Below are 26,983 nucleotides of genomic sequence, written 5' to 3' on the forward strand. Positions count from 1 at the left end.
AGAATTGTGAATCTGTGTAATTCTCTGCCTCAGAAGGCAGTGGAGGCCAATTCTCTGGATGCTTTCAAGAGAGTTAGATAGAGCTCTTAAAGATGATGGAGTCAAGGGACATGGGGAGAAGGCAGGATCCGGATTATGGATGATCAGCCATGATCACGGTGAATGGCGGTGCTTGCTCAAAGGGCCGAAAGGCCTACTCCTGCACCTGTTGTCTATTGTCTATCAAGTGCCCAGGCACAATTTTCTTTTAGAAATACAGCCCTTTAGCCCGCTGCGTCAACGCAAAGCTTTGATCACCCGTTCACACTTCCAACACAACAGGGGTCTCCTACAGAGGCCAATTAATCTCCAAACCTGCACATCTTTGGGACGTGGCAGGAAGCTGGAGTACCTGGAGGAAACTCACGAGATCACAGGGAGAACTCCACACAGACAGTACTGTGGTCATAATTGAGCCCAGGTCTCAGGTGCTGTAAGGCAACAGCTCTATCAACTACGCCACCGTGCTGCTCAAATATTAAGTTAACTGCCGTCTGAACAAGGAAACAATTTTGAAAATAAGAACCTAAAGACACATAAGGCATTAAATGATTTTACAGACAATAGATAATAGACAATAGGTGCAGGAGTAGGCCATTCGGCCCTTCTAGCCAGCACCACCATTCAATGTGATCATGGCTGATCATCCCCAATCAGTGCCTCGTTCCTGCCTTCTCCCCATATCCTCTGACTCCGCTATCTTTAAAAGCCCTATCTAGCTCCATCTTGAAAGTATCCAGCGAACCGGACTTCACCGCTCTCTGAGGCAGAGAATTCCACAGACTCGCAACTCTCTGTGTGAAATATACAGCTAGGGTGCTGTATATTAAAAGTAGCTTCTCATTAACAGAGCAATCAGAATTAAAGGGCACTCTTTCAGAAAGGAGGAGTGGAGGAACCTCTACAGTCAGAGGGTATTTAATCTGTGGAACTCATTGCCACAGAGGGCTGTGGATGCCAAGTCAGTGGATATTTTTAAAGCAGTGAGACAAATTCTGGTGTGAAGGGCTATAGGGGAAAAAGCAGGAGACTAAGATTACGAGGCAGGGATCAGCCATGATTAAATGGCGGAGATTGAATGGGCCGAATGGCCTAATTCTACTCCTATAACGTCAACATGTGAGCAGGGGTGCTGGCTTCTGACAGTGCTCATTACTGGAGGAGCAGGAGTTCTGATTATTGACAATTGCACCTTATTTGTGGGGTAGTCAATGGGGAGAAGTTCAGAGATAGAGATATTGATGGTGGTGCAGTTGTTATAGAGAAGGGCAACTTTGGACTGAAAATCGAAGTTTTGCATTTGGAGAAGGCCAATTTCAAAATGACAGAACGGGACTTGGCAAAAGTTGACTGCGGGCAGTTATATGCAAGAAAGCCCTCAAGTGATCAGTGAAAAATGAAATGGTAAGATTTCAGAGCCATAATAGAGAGGATTAGATTAAAAATAAACAGTAGCTAATGGAAAAACTGAACACAGGGAAGGCCCTAAAGGAATGTGCAGGAAGGAATTGCAGATGCTGGTTTAAACCGAAAATAGACACAAAAAGCTGGAGAAACTCAGCGGGACAGGCGGCATCTCTGGAGAGAAGGGATGGGTGACGTTTCGGGTCGAGACCCTTCTTCAGACTAGTTAGGGAAAACGGAAATGAGAGATATAGACAATGATATAGAGAGATAAAGAACATGAATGAAAGATATGCAAAAAAAGTCACAATGATAAAGGAAACAGGCCATTGTTTGCTCTTTGTTGGGTGAGAACGAGAAGCTGGTGCGACTTGGGTGAGGGAGGGATAGAGAGAGAAAGAGAAAGAGAGAGAGAGAGAGAGAGAGAGAGAGAGAGTGCCAGGGTTATTTGAAGTTAGATAAATCAAATTCATACCACTGGGCTGCAAGCTGCCTAGGCAAAATAGGAGATGCTGTTTCTATAGGAAAATGCGTAAGGGATAGAAGTGTTTAAATATAGTAATTAGGAGCTGAAAGAGGCTGTTGAAGAAGGGTTTTGGCCCGAAACGTCGCCTATTTCCTTCACTCCATAGATGCTGCTGCACCCGCTGAGTTTCTCCAGCAATTTTGTGTACCTTCGATCTTCCAGCATCTGCAGTTCCTTCTTGACCAAATAGCTGACAGCTTGCCAACAGTAAGTATATTTACAGACAAGAGGGTAACCACAGAAACGTGGAGGTCAGTAATAACCCAAAGTTGTAATGTGTATTGAGTCACAGGAAGTACGTGTGGTCTTTAAAGTCATGGTGGTGGAGGACATTCTGCAGGGGTAATTAGGGAAAGGGAAGACATATGACTTAGTTTTAACTCATGACCAAGGATATTACTGTGTGTGTGCGTGAAATGTTGCATGAGAATTTGAGTTACAATGCTTTAGATAAAGAACAAGGGAATGTGAAAAAAAAAATTCTGACTGTGCATCAAGGAAATTTCAATTCTACATTCAAACATTTATAGAATGAGAAAAATGAAAAGATAAAATACAGTTGTACAGTTTAGTTTATTGTCACCTGTACCGAGGTACAGTGAAAAGCATTTATTGCGTGCTATCCGGTCAGCAGAAAGACAATACATGATTACAATCGAGCCATCTACAGTGTATAGATACATGATAACGGAACAACGTTTAGTGCAAGGTAAAGCCAGTAAAGACCAAACAAGGGTAGTCCGAGGGTCACCGATGAGGTAGAGAGTAGTTCAGGACTGCACTCTGGTTGTGGTAGGATGGTTCACCAATGTTATTTGTGAAATATGTTTTTAAGAATACATGTGGCAGGGCCTCTCATTCAAAGAGGCAGCGACTCTTTGAGAAGCTTTGTAATATGTCAGAGCTGCATATGGCTCTGCCTACAATTTCTCGTTCCTTTTGTCCTTTGGAATAACTCTTTAAGATATTCTTTAAGTGTGGACATCTTTATTTTAATGCTTTTGTAATTTGGAAAGATACCTAAGAAAAAAGACACTACACCAGGGTGGCATGGTGGCACAGCGGTAGAGTTGCTGTCTTACAGCGCCAGAGACCCAAGTTCAATCCTGACTATGGGTGCTGTCTGTTCGGAGTTTGTACGTTTTCCCCGTGACCTCGTGGATTTTCTCCGAGATCTTCAGTTTCCTCCCATACTCCAAAGACGAATAGGTTTGTAGGTTAATTGGCTTGGGTTTGTATACTTGGTATAAATGTAAATTACATAGAAACATAGAAAATAGGTGCAGGAGTAGGCCATTCGGCCCTTGGAGTCGAATGTGATCATGGCTGATCATCCACAATCAGTATCTCGTTTCTGCCTTCTCCCCATATCCCTTGATTCTGCTAGCCCTAAGAGCTCTACCCAACCCTCTTTTGAATGCATCCAGTGAATCGGTCTCCACTGCCTTTTGAGCCAGTGAATTCCACAAATTCTCTGGGTGAAAAGGTTTTTCCTCTTCTCAGTTCTAAATAGCCTACCCTTTATTCTTAAACAGTGGCCCTGGTTCTGGACTCCCCTAACATCGGGAACATGTGTCCTGTATCTAGCTTGTCCAATCCCTTAATAATTGTATATCTTTCTATAAGATCCCATCTCATCCTTCTAAATTGCAGGCAATGCAAGCCCAGTCGTTCTATTCTTTCATCATTTGACAGTCCCGCCATCCCGAGAATTAACCTCGTGAACCCACGCTGCACTCCCTCAATAGCGAGAATGTCCTTCCTCAAATTAGGAGACCAAAACTGCCCACAATGCTGCAAGAGTGGTCGCACCAGGCCCCCGTACAACTGCAGGAGGACCTCTTGGCTCCTATACTCAAATCCTCTCATTATGCAGGCCAACAGGCCATTAACTTTCTTCACTGCCTGTTGTACCTGCATGCTTACTTTCAGTGACTGATGTACAAGGATACCCAGTTCTCGTTGCACTTCCCTTGTCCCTAGTGTGGGTAGGATAATGCTAGTGTATGGGAATCGCTGGCCGGCGCGAACTCGGTGAACCAAAGGGCCTGTTTATGCATTGTATCTCTAAACTAAAACAGATTCAGGTTTTTACTTCAGCTTGAACAACTGGCTTTTATTCTCACAGTGCTGGAGTAACTCAGTAGGCCCCGCCCACCTGCTGCTGTCTCTGGTGAAACCAGGAACCCGCCCAAAGGCTTGATGGAGTCCGCCCGAAGGCTCGCGGTCGACAAGACCAGGAACCTGCCTGAAGGCTTGGCGGATGGCATAAACGGGAGGAGGCTGGAGAAATCAGACATGATGAGCAAGGCCCGGTCGGTAGGTGGGTGAACCAGGATAATGCTTCCAGCACCATCAGGTCAGCTGCAGGAGGCGCCCCTGGGACACAGAGATGGCCAGGCGAGGAGAGGAGAGGGACGTTGGTTCACAGGAACTGCTCCAGTGCTACGAGCGCGCGGGCCGACCGGACATTGGACTCTGAATAATGGCGGCAATAATGGCGGTGCCTCCATTTGTAATAAGTGCAAAATAAATTTCACTGTGCAGTTGCATAAGACAAATAAAACTCTATGACTATTGAGGTCAGGCAGCATCTCTGGAGAACAAGGATAAGTGACAATTTAGGCCAGGACACCACTTCAAATTAGTTGGAGTAGTGGGGAGAGAGCTTGAATAGAGGTAGAGTGGGAAAAAGCCTAGTGAGTGATAGGTGGGTACAGGTAGGGGCGGATGGGAGGGGGAGGGGTTGATTTATATATTCCCAAATATTAAACATTCTGAATTGATATTTTTGGAAATATTTTGACACAATTGGAGGTAATCTCACGTGATGTCCTCTTCAGAGAAGTTTTTTCTCCTGGAAGTAATATTCCTGATTTTGTTTATGAATTTTGGTTCTAATATTTAGGTTAAATTTAAAATTGGTAGGAATTTTTTGAGAGGAAAAGAATATAACGTGCTGAAGTACCATTAATTTCTTGTAATCACTTAATTCAAATAAAGATCTATTACCACAGAATTATACATTTTCATCCGATTGTGTTTATGAGTTGAGTTTATCATTGCTTATTGAGTCTTGAGTTTATCATTGTGTTCTTGCACAACCACTGCTGATTCAGCCCTTTGTGCATGACAAATAAACAAAATATGAGGCACTGTTCCTCTAGTTTGCCTGTGGCCTCACTCTGGCAATGGAGAAGCCCCAGGACCAGAAAGGTGAATGTGGTATTGGGAAGGGGAGTTATAATGGGAGATCCAGCAGGTCCTGGCAGACTAAGTGTTTGAGCTTAGTTCACTCATCCCTTCCCAGCCACATTGCCGCCCCGCCTAGGTACTTCCCACCCCCCGTATCCACAGGAGATGTAACTCCTGTCAGATTGGTTGGACAAAGGCCAGAGATGAAAAGACAAAGAGTATGAAGGATAGGAGAGTCAAGAAATGTGAAGCCAGAGGAAGGGATATAGATGGAACGGGGACAGGGAGAAATGGGTACACATCCAGGTAGGGCAAAGGGAAGCCTGGAGTGGAGCGTGGAGTGGAGCCGGCTGCGATAGTGGAGAGGTCGGCCCAGCCGACGGATGGAAGTGAGGAATTGTGCCAACTTCTCTTGATCGGTTGGGCAAGTAGGCAGAGGAATGGTTAATGGTGTTTAACGCTGATAAATGTAAGGGGTTGTGTCTTGGGAAATCTACCAAGGGCAGGACCTTCACTGTAAATGGCAGGGGCCTGGGGAGTGTTGTAGAGCAGAGGGATCTAGGAGTGCAGGTATATGGTTCTTTGAAAGTGGAGTCACAGGTAGATAAGGTGGTCAAGAAGGCTTTCAGCACATTGGCCTTCATCAGTTAGGGTATTAAATATAGAAGTTACGTTAGAGCTGTACAAGAACGCATGTGGTGTGCTTGCCTTCGTCGGTCAGGGCATTGAATATAAGGGTCAGGAAATGATGTAACTTAATAGGACTTTGTTAAGCTGCACCTGAAGTACTTACAGACATCTTCAACCTCTCATTGCTGAGGTCTGAGATTCTCACCTGTTTTAAAAGGGCATGGTTGTCCAAGAATAGTAATGTGACGACTCCCAACCAAGAGGTTGGTTATGGCACACGTCAATCTCTGCCTCAGCAAGAGCCTGGACTCTCTACAATTTGCCTATCAGCATAATAGATCAACATGGACTGCGATCTCGCTGGCTCTCCACTCTGCACTGGACTACTTTATAATAAAAACACGTATGCCTAGCTGTTGCTCATGGACTACAGCTCCATGTTCAACAACATTGTCCCCTCCAAACATGTTTCCAAGCCCAGGGAACTGGGACTCCGTGCATCCCTCAGCAACCGGATCCACGACTTCCTCATCAACAGAATGCATTCGGCACAAATTGGAACTCAAACACCCAGGAACGAAGGAGATTACAAAAAGAGGGAATCCCCGCCTCAATAAAAAACCTTGGCCATGCTCTTATTTCACTCCTGCCATCGGGAAGAAGGTACAGGAGTCTGAAACCTGTGACATCCAGGTTCAGGAACAGCTTCTTCCCAACAATTGTCACGCTATTAAATGCTACGAACACGAACTGAACTATAAACTGCCTTGATTGTTTTGTCCTTGAGACTCTTGAAAGGCGCCCATAAATAAAATTTATTACTAGGGAGTTTGGACCGTTATGTTTTGCAATATATTGTTTTTTTAAAATTTATTGAACTTTTTTTAATTTGTTTATTGTTATCTCTTGAGATATGTGTTTACAATCCTGTGGTGCTGCTCCGAGAATTCATTGTTCTGTTTGTGCCAATAAAACACACTTGAGGTCGGTGGGGGTGCAGCAAGCCGGCGGCCTTTCCCAGAGACGCGCCCGGGGCTTCAGCTGCGTGTGCAGTGTGGACTCTCGTTGTGGAGCGGGCGAGCCCTCGCCGGGGCTCGCCAGAGGGGAGCGCTCCATTCGCTGGCCCGCAGCAGCCTGAAGCCGGGGCCTGCAGAGCTCCAGCCGGCGCAACGTCCTGGGCCTGGGATCCCTTGTTGGGGACCCCGGAGGAAAAGAGGTCCGACAGCCAGCCCGCAGCCAACTTCTACCATGGGAGCGGCGGGGACTTACCATCCGGAGTGGGGTCCCTCGTCGGGGACCCCTGCAGGGGAGCTCCGACTGCTGGACCCTGCAGTGCTTCTGGCTGCAGCACGGCGGGGACTTTAGATCTACGACCGCCGACCTGCGGCCTACACCAACCTGAAGCCGCTGTCTCCGGTGGGGAGGCACCGATTCAGGACTTTACCTTGTCTACTCATCTGTACGCCCGCAGCGATGAGGTCCCAACCACGGATGAAAATGGAGGACTGGCCAAATTTTGTGCCTTCCACCATAGTGATGAATGCTGTGGTGGATGTTTTTGTTAAATTTTTGTTGTGTTTTTGTGTGTTCTTTTTCATTGTACCGCTGCTGGCAAATTCATTTCACTTGCACTTTATGTGCAAGTGACGAATAAAACTGATTGATTGATTGACCTTTACTCTTGTGAAGGATATGGGTCGTGTCCAGCCAGGGAAGATTAGTTTAACTCGGCATCATGTTTGTCATGGACATTGTGGGCTTGAGGGCTTCTTCCTGTGCTGCCCTGTCCTATATTCTATGTAAAGATATTTGTGAATATAAAAGGTGATGAGACAGAAAGGGCATGAGAGGTAAGAGTGGTTCACACCGGATACATTTCCGCAGGGAACAGTAACAGTATTTTGGTATCCAAAGCATCATTAAAAGTGTCCCTGTCCTGGTTAGCATGCGGTAGAGCTGCTGCCTTACAGCAGCGGAGATTCTGGGTTCGATCCTGACTACAGGTGCTATCTGCACGGAGTTTGTACTTTTTCCCCGTGACTTGCGTGGGTTTTCTCAGAGATCTTCGGTTTCCTCCCACACGCCATAGACATACAGGTTTGTAAGTTAATTTGCTTGGTATAAGTGTAAATTGTCCCTAGTGTGTGTAGGATAGTGTTAATGTGCGGGGATTGCTGATTGGAGTGGACTCGATGGGCCAAAGGGTCTGTTCCACACTATCTCTAAATTAAACTAAACTAACTGTAGTAAATTCAAGGAATCTGTCTAATCAAAGGGGTCATTTTGAGGATCTTCCTGAAATAGCTCCCTGAAAGTAAGAAAGCACACACTGGTACATGCAAATTCTCCTTAGAATATGTTACTGAGCACACACTCACATATGCTTATCTTACATTGCACTTCCTATAACTGGTGTTTTTACATTATATATAACAAAATAGAAATAGTGATAAAATGAAATATTGATCAATGGTCAAACGGAACACAACACTCATTATCGACTTCACATCATCAATGAGTGAAATATAATTACGTTTACATCATTCTTTTTAAATATTTCCTTACAACAGGCATTCCTCGTTGTAGAAACAAAGAACTGCGATGCTGGTTAATACACTAAAGGACACAAAGTGCTGGAGTAATTCAGTGGGTCAGGCAACTGGGGGGGGGTGTGGGGGGGGAGAAGGGGGGGGGGGCAGCAGAAGGAGGGGTAGGGGGGGGGGGGAGGAGGGGTGTGGGATGGGGGGGGAGAAGGAGGGAAGAGGAGAGGACCAGGACCCAGCACATTCAGATCACCTGGTGCGGAGTCTGCATCGTGAAGACGGTGGGCCCGGTGCTGAGCCTGGGACTCAGGTAAGGCGACGGCCCGCTGGTGGGCGGTGGAGTGGCGAGGGTCGCTGGTGGAGGTGCGCGGGGGACTGTGGTCCGGGTCAGCGGCCGAAGCGTCGATAGTCTCGGTCAGCGGATGACCGGGGAGGTGGTGAGGGTCGACGGCGGCGGCAGCTTGGGTGGTCCGGGCGTGGGCTGGGCCAGGAAGGCGGTGAGTGTTAGTGCGGCTCCTCTTGCTGATGGCGGGCCTGGGCCTGGGCTGGGCCTGGTGGTGGCGGGCTGGCGGCGCGGGCCAGCGGCGGTAGAGCAGCCCTGGGCGGCCTGCGGGTGCGAGAGGAGCGTCTGTGGAGGGAGCAGTCTGTCTTGCAAATGAGTGGTGGGAATATGCATCAAAAGTCTTTGTAGTTATTCCTTTTTTCCCCATGAAGGATCAATTGCAGTAATGGAATGAGTGCATCAGACCGTCATGGGTTACCGGTGCACTATCAATGCCATATTGACTGTTCATTGCCCCACTTGCATGGAAACAGTCCCTCTGGTGCAACTTGGTGCCAACCAGGTTGCCTAACCAACTAATCTAACATGCCTGTGCCTGGCCTTTATCCCTCTAAACCTTTCCTATCCCATATACCTGTCCAAGTGTTTTTAACATGCCCTAATTGTTTCCGTTTTTACCACTGGCAGCTTGTTCTATATATGCACCATCCTCTGTGGAAAAAGTAGCTCCTCAGACTTCTACCCTCTAGTTTTAGAATCTCTGGGGAAAACCCTCATGATGGCTGTTCACCCTCATGATTTTGTAAACTTCAATTCCGCCTCCTATGCCCCAGGGGGAAAAGGCAAAGTCTATGCTTGCAGCTCAGAACTTCCAGACCAGGTAACATTCTTGTTAAAAAATGTTTGCACCCTTCCCAATTTCATGACATCCTTACTGCACCAGGATATCCAGAATAAACACAGTATTCCAAATATGGGTATGCCAACTCCTTATACATTGTAACATGATGCCTCAACTCATGTACTTAATAGGCATGAAAGTCATAAAAGAGACGAAGGGCGTGTGAGGTGTAGGTGTGGACATAGGTAGGTAGGGAGGGATTGGACTAGGGATAGGATGGAGTCGAGGTATGTGGAAATTCGGTGGGACATGAACAAGCAGAAACAATGGGTCTGCCAGGACAGTTCTGTATGTGGATTTTGGGCAGAAGATAAAATCGGACGTGTGGGGCTGGGGAATGATGAGGTTTTAGAAGGCAGAGAGCCAGAAGTAATGAAATCAGAAATGGTGTGTGATATTAAGGTTTGGTGCTCGTCTGTGGGGTCATGGTCCAAGGATAAGTAGGAGGAGGTGTCTGAGAGTTGCCGCCTGAAGGCAACATGCCAAATGTCTTCTTCACCACCCTGTCTCCATGTGTCGCCAAATTTCATGGAATCATTTACCTCCACCTCTAGATTTCCTATATTTTACTGTATAATTCCTGCCCGGGTTTGTCTTACCAAAATGCAAAACGACATTTCTCTAAATTATGCAATTTCATTGCCCATTGCCCAGTTGATCAAGATCACATTGTAATCCCAGATAACCTTCTTCACTGTATACACTAATTTTAGTGTCATTCACAAACTTACCAGCCACGCCATTTACATTCACATCCAAATTGTTAATAATGAACAACAGTGAACTCATCGCCGATCCCTGTGGCACACCACTCATTATAGACTGAGTTGGTGTTCCAGGCCAACCTACTATACAATACCTAGTCAACAGCTTTGCTAAAGTCTTTGCAAACAATGTCTACTGCATTGCTATCTTCAATCTCCTTGGTCACTTTTACAAAAGAAACTCGATTGAATTTGCAAGTCACAATTGAAGTTTGTGCAGGCCTTCAGGGCGGCACAGCGATAGAGTTGCTGCCTTACAGCGTCAGAGGCCCGGGTTCGATCCTGGTGACGGGTGCTGCCTGTACAGAGTTAGTACGTTCTCCCCATGACCATGTGGGTTTTCTCCGAGATCTTCAGTTTCCTACCACACTCCAAAGACGTACAGGTTTGCAGGTTAATTGGCTTAGTATAAATGTAAAATGTAAAAAAAAGCCCTCCCACTGCTGAAGCCACAAGGTTACACCATGTGCAAGTTCTGTGAAGTTTTCCCGCATAATTGTGTAAGTGCTGCTCGAGAGGATATTACACAATGTTGAATTTTTAACTTTATATTTTATATTCATGTATTTTTTTCAATACATTGCCATATTTTTGTTGGCAAGGGGCCTTTCAGTTAGCCATTGAATCATGCAGCACAGAGACAGGCTAACATAGCCATGCCAACCAACATGCCACATCTAAGCTAGTCCCATTTGCCTGCGTTTGACCCGTGTCCTTTCCGATCCAGTCAGTGATGAAATCAAAGATGTGCTTTGATGTTAAGCAATTGCAGGTTTTAAAATTCCTGCTTGGTTGCTTACAGGTCGGCATTTGCATGGGATTTTCAAATGCTGGACCAGGGGAATCTAAAGATATCTTGTAATGATGAAGGGGTTGTGTGGTATCCTGGCGGTAATATGTGCGGTCGCTGGTGAATTGATCACATCATATTCCATCTCCTCCTGGCTCTGTTATACTCCTCCTGCAAGCCCACCACTCATTGCAGTCAATGTGGTGCAGCTCACAGCATCCACAACCATTCTGAGGTCCCTGCCTGGTACACACTGACCCCTATGTTACGCACAATGTCCGCTTCCACCCGAGTACATTTGTTTGTCAGGTGGATTGAAACTAGGTTGACTTGTATTATCAAACCTTTATTTACATGAGTAGTAGGCCCCCTTCGGTCGTGATTGACCATGGGTGATGCATCCTAGTTTGCAGGTGATGTGTGGTCGGATGCAAGCCTGGGCGATGTCATATGGAGGACAGGCTGTTGCCCATGCAGCACGTCTCCCCTCTCTACGTCGCTGATCGATCCAAAGGAACAGCAGGGCCGTTACAGTTTGGCACCACCGCCGTCGCAGAAGCTGCCAGAGCGAGGTTGTAGACAACAACGAACTGCCTTAGGGGCTCTGACTCCGGATTTTCTTGAGGTTTAACCCAGGAGCCTTTTCCATGACTGGATATGGCCACAAGGCAGTGGAGGTTTTAAATCGTAGTTTTCCCTCTTCTAGATGGACCGCCTTCCCAGGCTGACGAGCCCCATCTGCCCGAGACTCATAGGCGCCTACCTTCCCGTGCAGGTCTATAGCACCTGCCCACTGCCCAGATTGGGCATTACATGAGTACTTAGTATTTATTATTTAACCCTTGCATCCCCGTCTCTCTCCATCCCTCCTCCACCCAAGTTGTACCAGCTTCAAGGTTGTCTTGATGATTCTCATAGTCTGTGACTCATTCTCACCTTGGCCACAGCTAATAATGCTTGCTTCCCTTATCATCATTACTTTTTTGTATATCTATCTTTCATTCATTTGTTCTATAATCTCTCTACATCACCGTCTATATCTCTCATTACCCTTTCCCTCGACCCAAAACGTCACCTAGTTGTTTTCTCCGGAGATGCTGTCTGTCCCGCTGAGTTACTCTAGCTCTTTGTGTTTCTCTTTGGTTTAAACCAGCACCTGCAGTTCCTACATACACATTTAGTATGGCTGCTTGCCAATGGATTCAGACATGGTGAATGATCACTACTCTGAGACATGTCTGCATCTGCATATATATTGTACACAAGCGACTCTAAATTAGGTGGTATCACAGATAGTGAAGATGGTTATTGAACATTATAATATGGTCTTGGTCAGCTGGGCAGGTGGGCTGAGGAATGGCTAATTAAGTTTAATGCAGAAAAGTGTGAGGTGTTGCATTTTTCTTTGTTTAGTTTATTGACACGTGTATCGAGGTGCAGTGAAAAGCATTTGTTGCGTGCTAACCAGTCTGCAGAAAGATAATACCTGATTACAATCGAGCCATTCACAGAGTATAGATACAGAATAAGGGAATAACGTTTAGTGCAAGGTAAAGCCAGCAAAGTCCAATCAAGGATAGTCTGAGGGTCACCAATGAGGTAGATAGTCGTTCAGGACTGCTCTCTGGTTGTAGTAAGATGATTCAGGATGCCTGATAACAGCTGGGAAGAAACTGTCCCAGAATCTGGAGGTGTGCGTTTTCACTCTTCTCTGCCTTTTGCCAGATGGGAGAAGGGAGAAGAGGGAGTGGTCAGGGTGTGATTTGTCCTTGGTTATGCTGCGGGCCTTGCCGAAGCAGCATGGGGTGTAAGAGGGAGTGGCCAGGGTAAAGTTAAACCAGAGCAAGTTAATGCTAGGGCTCTGGTAGTGTTGTGGAGCAATAGGAACTAGGAGTGAAGGTACATAGTTCCCTGAAAATGGCACCACAGGTAGCTAGAAAGCCTTTTACACATCGATCATCATCAGTCAGGGGACTGGGTAAAGTTTTGGACATTATGTTAAGACTTTACAAGCCATGTGTGAGGCTGTATTTGCAGTTTTGCAATCAGTTTTGGTCCTCCTGCCATAGGAATGGTGACATTAAGCTGGAGAGAGTGCAGCGGATATTTACAAGGTGTTGCCATGATTCGAAAGCCTGAGCTACAGGGACAGTTTGCACAAGCAAAGAATTTATTTGCATAACTTGTCAGACAAGGAGAATAGTCAAGCAACAGACGACTCTCGATTCAAAGCATGCAGAATTTAAATATAATTTTTGATAGCATAGAACCAAGATTGGTCACATACACTTGTTTGCAGGGTTAACTAGTGTGATCCAGCATTCAATAACTTTCCACTGAAAAACAGGCTTCATTTTCTATGTAGAAAGACTTGGGTGCCTTGGTTTATCCTTAAGTTTATAAGTTTGTTGTCCTAAACAGACTTGTAGCGTCAGATTCACCCTCAAACTGGAGGTGTGCGTTTTCCCACTTCTAAACCTTTTGCCCAATGGGAGAGGGGGAAGAGAGAGTGGCCAGGGTGCGACTCATCCTTTATTAAAATATGAAATAGCGGCACATTTGGAAAGCAGTAACAGGATTGGGCCGAGTCACCATGGATTTACGAAGGGGAAATCATGCTTGACTAATCTTCTGGAATATTTTGAGGATGTAACTAGGGAAATGGATAAGGGAGAGCCAGTGGATGTAGTGTCCCTTGACTTTCAGAAAGCATTTGATAAGGTCCCACATAGGAGATTAGTGGGCAAAATTAGGGCACATGGTATTGGGGGTAGAGTGCTGACAATTGGTTGGCAGAAAGGAAATAAATAGTAGGGATTAATGGGTCCCTTTCAGAATGGCACGCAGTGACTATTGGGGTGCCGCAGCTATTTACAATATACATCAATGATTTAGATGAAGGGATTCAAAGTAACATTAGCAAATTTGCAGATTACACAAAGCTGGGTGGCAGTGTGAACTGAGGAGGATGCTATGAGAATGCATATGACTTGGACATATGACTTGGACATATTAGGTGAGTGGGCAGATGCATGGCAGATGCAGTTTAATGTGGATAAATGTGAGGTTATCCACTTTGCTATCAAAAACAGGAAGGCAGATTACTATCTAAATGGTAACAAGCTGGGAAAGGGGGCAGTACAACGGGATCTGGAGGGTCCTTATTCATCAGGCTATGAAAGTAAAGGGCCTGTCCCACTGTACGAGGTAATTCAAGAGTTTTCCCCTGATTTGAACTCGGAGAATGTCCGTAGCAGGTCCGTAGGAGTTCGTGGATGTCTCGTAGCGGCTCGTACGAGTAACGGTAGGTACTCGGGAAATCCGGTAAACTCGTGACGTTTTTTCAACCTCTCAAAAATGTCCACGAGTAAAACAATACTTGTGATGAAAAAAATTGTTACGTTTTACTCGTACGAGTTGCTACGAGACATCCACGAACTCCTACCGACCCGCTTCGGACATTCTCCGAGTTCGAATCGGGGGAAAACCCGGGAGAACTCTTGAATTACCTCATACAGTGGGACAGGCTCTTAAGCATGCAGGTACAGCAGGCAGTGAAGAAAGTGAATAGCATGTTGGCCTTTATAACAATAGGATTTGAGTATAGAAGCAAAGAGGTCCTTCTGCAGTTATATAGGGCCCTGGTGAGACCACACCTGGAGTATTGTGTGTAGTTTTGGGCCCTTAATTTGAGGAAGGACATTCTTGCTATTGAGGGAGTGCAGCGTAGGTTTACAGGGTTAATTCTCGGGATGGCGGGACTGTCATATGCTGAGAGAATGGAGCGGCTGGGCTTGTATATTCTGGAGTTTAAAAGGATGAGAGAGGATCTTATTGAAACATATAAGATTATTAAGGGTTTGGGCACGCTAAAGGCAGGAAACATGGTCCCGATGTTGAGGGAGTCTAGAACCAGGCGCGACAGTTTAAGAATAAGGGGTAAGCCATTTAGAACGGAGATGAGGAAACACTTTTTCTCACAGAGAGTTGTGAGTCTGTGGAATTCTCTGCCTCAGAGGGCGGTGGAGGCAGGTTCTCTGGATAATTTCAAGAGAGAGCGAGATAGGGCTCTTAAGGTTAGCGGAGTCAGGGGATATGGAGAGAAGGCAGGAACAGGGTACTGATTGGGGAAGATCAGCCATGATCACATTAAATGGCGGTGCTGGCTCGAAGACCTATTGTCTATTGTCTATTATGCTGCTGGCCTTTCCGAGGCAGCATGAGGTATAAAGTCAATTAAAGAAGTCAATTAAAGAAAGGTTGGTTGGTCTGGGCTGCGTCCACAAATCGCTGCAATTTCTTACGGTCTTGGAGCTGTTCCCAAACCAAGCTTTTATGCATCTTGATAAAATGTTTCCTGGGCACATCCTGCAGTGGACCAGCAACCTGTGAACTGCAGTCAGTACTGTTTGTTAATAAATAGTGTTCCTTTTACTTCCAACACTGTGTACTGCTTGTACTTTACATTTTGAAATAGTTCATGGAGATTGTTTCTTGTTTATATTAATGGCTACTTTATCTTAAACATTATATTTTGACTATTGCTACTCTTCCCAGGCAAATCTTCCATCCTATATGGACCTAATTTTGTGTTTTGCCCCCTTCCCCACCTCTATTAACTTTGGGGTTTTCTGCTTGCTTTACCTTCCCTGCATTCTCTTATACTTCCCGCTTCTGATAACTTCAATAGACTTGGGGGTCAGTGTTGAAACTAAGATGCTCATTGATGGTCTTGAAGAAAGCTGTCCACAAAGACACAGTGCTGCAGGGGTGAGAATGTTTTCCCCTTCTCCGATGCCCTCTGTATGACACCAGGCAGGCTGGGGAGCAAAGATTTCTTGCAGACTGCACAGCAGAAGCAGAATGCGCAACTTTTAATTAATTAACTTTGTAAAACTCATGCATTAATAAAAATTGGAGCTTTTGATTAAATTAGTTGTAATATTAATATTTTCATTTTATCACTTTAAAATCTTTTATATTTTAGTTCAATTTAGTTTATGGTCATGTGTGACGAGGTACAGCGAAAAGCTTTTGTAGCGTGCTAACCAGTCAGTGGAAAGAAAATACATGATTACAATCGAACCACGGTGTACAGATACATGATAAAGAGAATAAAGTGAGTAATGTTCAGTGCAAGATAAAGCCAGTAAAATCCAATCAATGGTCGTCCAAGGTCACCAATGAGGTAGATAGTAGTTCAGGTCTGCTCTCTGGTTGTGGTAGGATGGATGGTTCAGTTGCCTGATAACAGCTGGGAAGAAACTGTCCCTGAATATGGAGATGTGCGTTTTCACACTTCTATATCTTTTGCCTGAATGGAGAAGGGAGGAGTGCGTCCACAATTGGCTGCAATGTCTTGCAGCTTTAGATGGAGCTGCACTCAACCAAGCTGTGATGCATCCCGATAAAATGCTTTCTACGGTGTATCAGTAGAAATTAGTGAGAGTTCTTCAGGGCATGCCAAACTTCCTAAGCCTAAGAAATTAGGGGCGTTGGAGTGCTTAAAATGTTTAAATGAGGGGATTAGAATATAGCACCATAGAATTCATTTTATTGGGAGCGCAGTAGTTTTTTTGCAATAATTATGATTTATTACACCATAGAAATGTCACAAAGCCTTGCATAAAAAACCCAATGATTTTGTTATACTTTACTCTGGGGTAACCTTCCACAGAAGGTGTAAATTTAAATCAAAATGATGTAATTCTGGAAATTGTGCAGTTTCCACTGGTGTCACAGTCTAAAAGTGCACAGTGTAGTGTAATCAAGAACCAGAGAAAAAAGGTTTACCTAGAGTGGTCATGCAATAAAAGCAGTGTTATCTGTGAATACTACTCGGATACGAATAAGACCTATGAGCTTTGCATGGGCTCAACCCTTAAGGTAGCTCAATTCTGGGACCATTGTATTTAGTGCTCTGGCAGTGTGAGCAGCTTGCTACCAGTCTCTTCAATCTTTTGATGTTGCAACAGTGCAATTGCTAAATCTCAGGGGAAGGAATTGAACCGTGAGTATGGCTTGTTTAATATTTTTGCATGTCACCTTTCTCTATGTCGTTAATGAATAGCTGTGTTTCTAGTTCCTGGGCCAAATTATAATGAATTTATAATGAACGCTGGAGGTTAAAGGTTAATGCAAAAGAGACTCAACCAGCTCGATAGGTATTTAACGCTCGAAAAACACATTGTCGTTTGGATACAGCAGATCTTGCAGAATTTCGATCAGAACTTGGTGCTTGGAGTAGAGGCTGTGGTGAGTAAGGGACCTTGGTGAGGTTGGTCTGGGGGAGTGATTCAACAGCAGATCCAAGGCCATCTCATGGGAACAGTGGCATCAACACAGGGGGACGGAACCAGCTGGCGAGAGGCTGCTACTTGGCCTTTATTCTATCCAGGTTAGGAATCACAGAGCCATAGAGCTATGCAGCATAGAACCATCTCACAAGTTCACAAATTATAGGATTAGAATTAGGCCATTCGGCCCATCAGGTCTACTCCTTCCATTCAACACTCTTGAATCATGGCTGATATCTGCCTCCTAATCCCATTTTCCTGCCTTCCCCCCACAACCCTTGACACCCATTCTCATCAAGAAATTGTCTATCTCTGCCTTAAAAATATCCACTGAATTGGCCTCTACAGCGGCCTGTGGCAATGAGTTCCACAGATTAACTACCCTCTGACAAAATAAATTCCTCCTCACCTCCTTTCTAAAAGAGCTTCCTTTAATTCTAAGGCTACGACCTCTGGTCCTAGACTCTCCCACCAGATGGGAGACTGTCCCCTCTCGTCCATGCTGACCAAGTTGTCTAACCAAACTATTGCCATTTACCTGCCCCCCGGCCGATATCCCTCCAAATATTTGCTAACCACGTACTTGTCTTTTAAATATGGAAATTATACCCACCTTTACCACTTCCTGTTCCATGCATGCACCACCCTCCGTATGAAAAGCTTGCAGCTCGGGTCCCCTTTAAAGCTTTAGTCTGTAAAGCAGCGTTATGGGTTGCGCATCCTGTGTCCAGATCCCATAGTTTGAATAACCAAATATGCAGCAAGTGCCTGCAAGTACCAGGTACAAGTGCCTGGTTATGGGGTAGGTGAGAGTGCTGCAGTCACTGCTGTGTTTCCGTGAGGCTGAGAGCCACAAAAATGTTGTCGACTCAAAGCTGACCGATGTATGGACAGTGAGGGAATGGATATCCACCGATGGAAGAAGGAGATGGGGTAGCTAGTGCTGGAGTCTCTCTAACGCATTTTGTTCTTGAAGCTGGAGAGAAGAGGGAGAGGGAAATTGGGAAGAGTATTAGTGGAAGAAGATGGGAGCGGGCAGGTAATACTGAGGTTGCACCATTTTTAGTTTAGAGATACAGCGCCCTTCAGCCCACTGAGTCCGCACCAATACTCTTCCCTATTACATCAACACTACCTTACACACACTAGGGACAATTTTACATTTATTTGTACATTTAAATCCAAACAAATTAACCTACAAACCTGTACGTCTTTGGAGTGTGGTAGGAAACCGAAGAACTCGGAGGAAAACCACGCAGGTCACGGGGAGAATGGACAAACTCCGTACAGACAGCACCCATAGTCAGGATCGAACCTGGGTCTATGGCGCTGTAAGGCAGTAGCTCTACCACTGCGCCACCGTGCTGCCCTTATTTCATCCAGGAACAAAGGTGTCATTGAATGGCTGCAGGACTACCCAAAGGAGCCTGTGAACAGCCAGGATTTGTGGGCTAACTTGGTATCACATGCTAGTGTGTGGATATGGAAAGGCAGAGCAGACAAAACGTGTGGCTGAAGAAATGGTGTCAGAAGGATGGCTTTAGGTTCCCTGAGGAATTGGGACAATTTGTATGAGAGGAGAGACCTCCAGAGCATGTCAACAGTAATGGGATCTCGATGCGCATGGTACCTTTGCCATTCCTGTTGAAGAGAATTTAAGCTCACTTGGCACAGAGGGATTGAGTGTGTAGAAAGGAACTGCAAATGCCGATTTACACCGAAGGCAGACACAAAATGCTGGAGCAACTCAGCGGGGCAGGCAGCATCTCTGGGGAGAAGGAATGAGTGATGTTTCGGGTCGAGACCCATCTTCAGACTGAGCATCAGGGGAAAGGAAAACGAGAGATATAGACGATGATGATGTAGTGAAATATAGAACAAATGAATGAAAGATATGCAAAAAAGCAACGATGATAAGGGAAACAGGCTTCTATCTAGCTGTTAGCTAGATAGAAGGTTGGCTGGATGGCAGACAGTAAAGAGTGGGAATATAGGGGGCTTTTTATGGTTGGCTGCCAGTGACCAGTGGTGTTTTGCAGGGGGTCGGTGCTGGGACCGCTACTCTTCATGTTGTATATCAATGATTTGGATGATGGAATTGATGGCTTTGTGGCCGGGTGGCACCAGCAATGACTGCCTCGCCAGCAGTCTGTCGGTCCCTTCCTTCTTTGTTGTTTGTATGTGTTAAATGTATGTTTTTAGTGTTCTTTAGCTTATTTTGGGTGGGGGGGGGGGGGGGGGGGGGGGGGGGGGGGGGGGGGGGGGGGGGGGGGGGGGGGGGGGGGGGGGGGGGGGGGAGAAACATTTTCTAATCTCTTACCTTGACAGAGATGCAATTTTTTTCCGTGTCGTATCTCCGTCCTCACTGCGACTAACATCGGAGAGTTGGTGGCCTCTGCTGGACACCGACTTCGGGAGATCCAACCATGGAAGCCTGTTGGGGATTGACTTTGGAGCACCAGCCTTGGGAGCCTGCGGTCTTTAACATCGTGGAGCTCGCGGTCTCTAGTTAGAGAGCGACTTCGGGAGCTCCACGCCGCAGGAGCTTTGACCGCCTCGACGCGGGAACTTCGACCGCCAGCTGCGGGAGCTTCGATCGTCCCCACTGAGGGTGGTTCAACTGCCCCGACCACGGGAGAATAAAGAGGAAGAAGATTAGACTTTATTGCCTTCCATCACAATGAGGCATGTGGGGAATCAGCTGTGGTGGAAGTTTATGTTAACTTATGTAGTTGTGTGTCTTGTTGCTTTTCTTTCCCCGTACGGCTGTATGGCAATTCACGTATCACTGTACTTAATTGGTACATGTGCCAATAAACTGACCTTGAACCTTGAAACAAATAGGTGGAGAGGCAGGTAGTGGTGGAAGCAGTCAGCAGAAGGACCTGGACAGACTGGGAGAGTGGGCAGATGGAATACAGCATCGTATATTTTGCAGTCATGCACTTTAGTTGTGGGGATAAAGGCCTGGACTATTTTCTAAATAGAGAGGTTTCAGACTTGGGTGTGCTGGTGTAGGATTCTCAAAAGAATAATTTACAGGTTGAATCAGTAGTAAAGAAGCCAAATGAAATGTTAGCTAAAATATATAAGCATGGATGTAATGCTGAGGAATTTTAGACCACATTTTGGAGCAATGTAAGCAATTTTGGGCCTGTACTCGCTGGAGTTTAGAAGGGTGAGGTGGGATCTCATTGAAAGTTACTGAATAATGACAGGCCTAGATAGATGGGATGTGGAGAGGATGGTTCCATTTGTTGGAGAGTCATGGACCAGAGGGCACAGCCACAATATAAAAGGACATACATTTAAAAAGGAGATGAAGAGGAATCTATGTAGCCAGACAGCTGTTAATCTGTGTAATTTATTGCTGGAGATGGCTGAGGAGGTCGAGTCTTTGGGTAGTTTTAAAGTGGATATTGATAGGTTCTTGATTAGTAAGGGTGTCAAATGTTATGGGGAGAAGGCAGGAGAATGGGTTGAGAGGGAAAGATAGATCAGCCATGATTGAATGGCAGAGCAGACTCTCTGGGTCGAGTGGCCTCATTCTGCGCCTATGTCTTATGTAATCACCTGTGTTGGGGATGGCCAGACTTTGGGGTGGGACTCTTCTTCAGATGATTTCAGCATCTACAGGTTCTTGAGTCCTGCTCTTGTTTATTATGTGTTTTATGTTATATCTCTGATATGAAGTGTGGGAAAAGAAGAAATTCACATCAATTTATATCTAATTCACAGAAATCAGTGATAAAGAAGATGTGGATTGCTCTCTTCCTGTTGTGTGTTTGTCAATGCTCTGCGGATCAGTTCAGACTTCGAGCAGAGGCATTAATGAAAGCAACTCCTCTTATAGATGGGTGAGTGAAACAGATTTCTAGGTGAAGTTACTAATCATCATGTCACTATCTCAAATGTCATCAAGCTGGGTTTCCATTAAATCACACTTGAATCTTCATTGCAGTTTATTTAGTGTCCTATAGTTTTTTAATTTAGAGATACAGAGGGGAAACAGGCCCTTCAGCCCACCGAGTCAGCACCGACCAGCGATCATCGCATGCAAACACTACCCTACACTCACTAGGGATGATTTACAATTATACCAAGCCAATTAACCTACAAACTTGTACGTCTTTGGAGTGTGGGAGGAAACTGGAGATCCCGGAGAAAACCCACGCAGGTCACCGGGAGAACGTACAAACTCCGTATAGACAGTGCCGGTAGTCAGGATCGAACCCGGGTATCTGGTGCTCTAAGGCAGCAAATCTACTGCTGCGTCACTGTGCCGCCCAGTGTAGGTAGCTTTCAAGAACATTCTTGGCAATGTTTGTCTCTTTTTCTTGATATACATCCTTACATCTCCACACATGTTAGGGCGGCATGGTGGCGCAGTGACTGAGTTGGTGCCTCACAGCGCTTGCAACGCCAGAGACCAGGGTTCCATCCTGACTACGGGTGCTGTCTGTACGGAGTTTGGACGTTCTCCCCGTGACTGCGTGGGTTTTCTCTGGGATCTTAGGTTTCCTCCCACGCTCCAAAGACGAAGAGATTTATAAGTTAATTGGCTTGGTTAAAGTGTAAAAGTAATTGTCCGTCGTCTGTGCAGGGTAGTGTTAATGTACAGGGATTGTTGGTCGGCACGGACTCGGTGAGCCGAAGGGCCTGTTTCCGGGCTGTGTCTCTAAACTAAACGAAACTAAACATAGTTTTTAATCTTGTCATAAAATGTATTGAAAGTTGATAAAAATAATTTCCTGTGGCACTGATTACATGACAGAATTTCCTAAATAGCAATGACAGACTGGTCTTTTCAGGTGGCAGAGATTGACTTGCACCTCCTCCAACCTCAAGTACTGTATCCGCTGTTCCAGGTGTGGACTCCAATATACGAGACCTAGTGCAGGCTCGGCGATCGTTTCGCTGAACATCCCCGCTCAGTCCACCTACACCCACATGATATCCCAGTTGCCAAACACTTTAACGCATCCTTCCATTCCCATTTTGACCTTTCTGTCCTGGGCCTCCTCCATTGTCAGAGTGAGGCCAAACGCAGATTGGAGGAACAGCACCGCATATTTCTCTTGAGCATGTTACAACCCAGTGCGATGAATATTGACCTCTAATTTCAAATAACCCTTGCTTTCCCTCTCTCTCTATCCCTCTCCCATCCTAATTCTCCGACTAGATTGACTGTCTTCCTGATTAAATTTTACCTTGAATGTCTCATCACCTTCCCCCACATTTTCCTTGATATACTTCCCCTTTGATGTCTCGTTTTCACACTTTATCTTTCCATAGCTCAATCTCTCTCCCTTGACTCTCAGTCTAAAGAAGGCTCTCGACCCGAAATATCACCCATTCTTTTTATCCAGAGACGCTGCCTATCTCGTTGAGTTACTCCAGCAATTGTGTCAATCTTCAGTGTAAACCAGCATCTGCAGTTCCTTCCTACACATGAAGTTTGTACTTGCACTAGGATTTTGCCCTGGATGAGACAAGTGCCTGGTGTCAGAAGAGATCTTGGCCATGTGGGGGATTTGCTGTCCAAGATAACTGGAGCACTTATGCAGTTTAAAATAATTCTGAAGGGATTCGGCAGGCTAGATGCAGGAAAAATGTTCCCGAATTTGGGGGAGTGCAGAACCAGGGGTCACAGTTTAAGAGTAAGGAGTAGGCCCAGAGAGTTGTGAATCTGTAGAATTCTCTGCCACAGAAGGCAGTGGAGGCCAATTCACTTTTTTCAAGGGAGAGTTAGATTTAGCTCTTAAGGCTAAGGGAATCAAGATATGGGGGAAAAAGCAGGAACAAGGTACTGATTTTAGATGATCAGCCATGGTCATATTGAATGGCGGTGCTGGCTCGAAGGGCCGAATGGCCTGCTCCTGCACCTTTTTTCTATGTTTCTATGTTTTGGTCACTATGCTAAAGGAGGGGTTTTGTTAAGATGGAAACATAGAAACATAGACAGTAGGTGCGAGAGCAGACCACCAGGTCCGTCGAGCCTGCACCGCCATTCGCTCATGGCTGAACACTAAACAGACACACTTACCCACAAACAGTAGACACAAGACACAGAACACAAGACACTACCCTCCCCCTTATACCGCTATCACCCCTCTCCACCCCAAGAACCTCGTGATCTCCTGGGGGAGGCAAAAAACCGGATAAAAACCCAGGTCCAATTCGGGAAAAAAAATCCGGGAAATTCCTCTCCGACCCCAATCCAGGCGATCGACACTTGTCCAGGAGATCACTCAGGTCTTACTATACTAACCATACCTAGGTCCATATCCCTGCCCTCTCCCCGTAGCCCCTTATCCCCTTGGCAGCTAAAAAACCATCTATTTTAGTCTTAAATATATTTAAAGTTTCTGCTTCCACTGCTCCCTGGGGCAGTGAATTCCATAAATTAACCACCCTCTGGGTGAAGAAGTTCTTCCTCATCTCAGTTTTAAAAGAGCCCCCCCTTATTCTGCAACTATGTCCCCTAGTTCTAGTTTCCCCGATCATTGGGAACATCCTCGGTGCATCCACCCGATCAAGGCCCCTCACGATCTTATATGTTTCAATGAGATCGCCTCTCATTCTTCTAAACTCCAAAGAGTAGAGTTCCAGCCTACTTAACCTTTCCTCATATGTCAATCCCCTCATTGCAGGAATTAATCTTGTAAACCTTCGCTGCACTGCCTCCAGGGCTAGTACATCCTTTCTTAAGTATGGACCCCCAGAACGGAAAGAGTGCGTAAAAGATTTACAAGGATGTTGCCAGGACTTGAGGGCCTGAGCTTTAAGGGCTAGGATGAGGACTTTGTTGGGCAAGCTAGGACTTTATTCCTTGCAGAACAGGAGACTGTAAGGTGATCTTATATAGCTCTGTAAAATCAAGGAGGGGGGGGATAAATAGGTCTTTTATCCAGAATAAGGGAATCATAAACCGGAGGAAACCTTTTCATACAGAGGGTGGTGGGTATATGGAATGAGATGCCAAAGAAGGTGGTTGAGGCAGGTACTATAACAACATTTGCAAGCCATCCCAACAGGTACATAGATAGGGAAGGTTTAGAGGGATATGCGGCCAGGTGGGACTAGTGTAGATGGGGCATCTTGATTAGCATGGACATGTTGGGCTGAAGGGTCTATTTCTATGCTCTATGAATCTATAAGGCTCTATCTATCTAAGTCCATCCACTCTTGAGATTGTTGGCTAGACTCATTAGAGACTTGCAGTGCATGTGGGGTTTGTAGCCTCTGGGTTGGGGTTGGTTTCAGTGTCCTAGGGTTATGGGTTGGCCACTTCATGCAGGTGCTTGATATCAAGATGCAGTAATCATCATCCAGCAGAGTTTGTGTGCCTTGACATCAGCTTCCCAGTGCTATAAATATTTTTTTTAATTTTATTTTTTATTTTTATTTATTAGAACTACAATAAGTTACAGTAGTACAAGCCAGATATATCTTTGTTGTACCCCTTCATTTTTTGAGCTTTAAGAAATATAGAAATAAAGGAAGGAAAGAAAGTGAGAGAGAGTCGTGATAGTGCGAGAGAGTGTTGGAAAAAAAAAGCCCATTAGAGAAAGAGTTAGAGAAGAAAGTTAAGAAATAGACCCTAGAAAAGAGAGAAAGAAAGAGAAACAATTGCTCTATTATAAAAAACCACGCAAAAAGGGATATACCAACTTCATATTTTTCATCCCCCATTACCAGATCCTGGCACCATTTATTTTTCAGTGCTATAAATATGATGTCACTTCTTGCCTTTGTCTCAACTTGCAGGCCTTCAAAATACCCATGAAATGTCAGCGAGGTGAATGGTCATAGCAACATATTCTGTACAAGCAGAGATCTGGGCTTATCCGCAGCAAATGTCCTTCAGGTTTTTTAATTTCCAGGAGACTCACTTTGCTGCAGTTTCAATCGAGTTTACGTAATCTGAGAGTGTCCTGAAATGTTCATAAATTCATAAGTGATAGGAGCAGAATTAGGCCATTCGACCCGTCATGTCTACTCTCCCATTCAATCATGGCAGATCTATCTTAACCCTCTTAACCCCATTCTCCTGCCTTCCCCCCATAACCCCTGACACCCGTACTAATCAAGAATGTACCTATCTCTGCCTTAAAAATATCCATTGACGACCTCCACGGCCTTCTGTGGCAAAGAAGTCCACAGATTCACCACCCTCTGACTAAACAAATTCCTTCCCATCTCCTTTCTAAAAGAACGTCGTTTAATTCTGAGGCTATGGCCTCCGGTCCAAGACTCTCCCACTTAGTGGAAACAGCCTCTCCACGTCCACTCTATCCAGACCTTTCACTATTCGTTAAGTTGCAATGTAGTCCCCCTCATCCTTCTAAACTCTAGCAGGGACAGGCCCAGTGCCGTCAAACGCTCATCATATGTTAACCCAATCATTCCTGAGATCATTCTCTGGGATCATTTCAATGCTAGCATATTAGCAGTGCAGATGCTGGAGAAGTTTATCACCAGCTGAGATTGGAACCATGATATAGTTTCTTGTAGTTTATAAGATTATAATGTTTCTTCTTCAGATAGATAAAGAATTTATAATTTTTTCCATTAAAAAATGACTCATTTGTTCCAGTGCTTTTGGTCTTTTGATTGTGTTTTGTTATTGAGTTAGGTGAGAGCAAGCACAGAAGTAATAGTTCCTCCATAACATTGGCAAGCACTTCCCCCATGTTACCATTTCCCATTTTATTGGAATGCAAAGGCCAATGGAAAAAAGTTTTTGAAAACACAAGAAACGTCATTCATTCTCAACGTACTAAAGTGGTTTTTCAAAATAAATTGGTAATTACATAGCTTGTACATTTCCCAATTTATGAAGAATTTCAACAGAATATATGCTGGTTAACGTATCGGAACCCATCCTGTTGTTTGACATTTGAAGGTTTTTCTTTCCAAAATTAGACACAATGACTTCCCTTACCAACTTCTACTGCGTTACCACAACCAACTAGGCAAAGTGGATCTGAATAATGTGAATGAAACCCACACTAACATCAATAAGCTGAAAGCTGGGCTTGTGGGAGCACAGGTATTTGATTTGCTTATTCATTGTGCATTCATTTTCCAGTTTAGTTTAATTTAGTGATGCAGCATGGAAACAGGCCCTTCGGCCCACCAATTCTGTACTGACCAACGATCCCCGCACATTAACACTATCCTACACACATCAGGGACAATTTTTTCACTAATACCACGCCAATTAATCTACAAACCTGTACGTCTTTGGAGTGTGGGAGGAAACCGAAGATCTAAGAGAAAGTCCACGCGGTCACGGGGAGAACGTACAAACTCCGTACAGATAGCACCCGTAGTCAGAATCGAACCTGGGTCTCTGCCGCTGCAAGCGCTGTAAGACAGCAACTCTACTGCTGCACCACCGTGCCACCCTATTCAAGTATTCAAATTCAGATTGTATTGGTGGATAAAGAAAAGTAAATTGAAAGATATAAACTGGGTAAGTTTAATCAAGCACATGGACTAAGAGAAGTAAATTGCTATTTCTAAGGTAATTTATTTTATTGAAGCATTGAATCTCTGTTAGGCAGGGAGAATGGTGGACAGCCTTATACAAATCCATCAGGGAAA

General features: G+C 45.1%; 1 protein-coding gene across 2 annotated transcripts in view; it reads left to right on the forward strand.

The window, feature by feature from the left end:
* The first annotated feature begins 8,541 nt into the window (after nucleotides 1–8,541).
* The window catches only part of dpep1 (dipeptidase 1), a 55,482-nt gene continuing 37,040 nt past the window's right edge, over nucleotides 8,542–26,983 (forward strand). The window contains exons 1-3 of one of the 2 annotated variants that reach the window (XM_055649031.1): nucleotides 8,542–8,647; nucleotides 21,110–21,228; nucleotides 26,300–26,426. In XM_055649031.1, the coding sequence (XP_055505006.1) occupies nucleotides 21,128–21,228; nucleotides 26,300–26,426 (228 nt within the window). In that variant the 5' untranslated portion in view covers nucleotides 8,542–8,647; nucleotides 21,110–21,127. Of the gene's footprint in view, nucleotides 8,648–17,006; nucleotides 17,331–21,109; nucleotides 21,229–26,299; nucleotides 26,427–26,983 lie in introns of those variants that run through there. The other variant, XM_055649030.1, reaches the window with a different exon arrangement.

This window comes from Leucoraja erinacea, chromosome 17, assembly GCF_028641065.1.
Source record: "Leucoraja erinacea ecotype New England chromosome 17, Leri_hhj_1, whole genome shotgun sequence".
NCBI classification, from domain to species: domain Eukaryota; kingdom Metazoa; phylum Chordata; class Chondrichthyes; order Rajiformes; family Rajidae; genus Leucoraja; species Leucoraja erinaceus.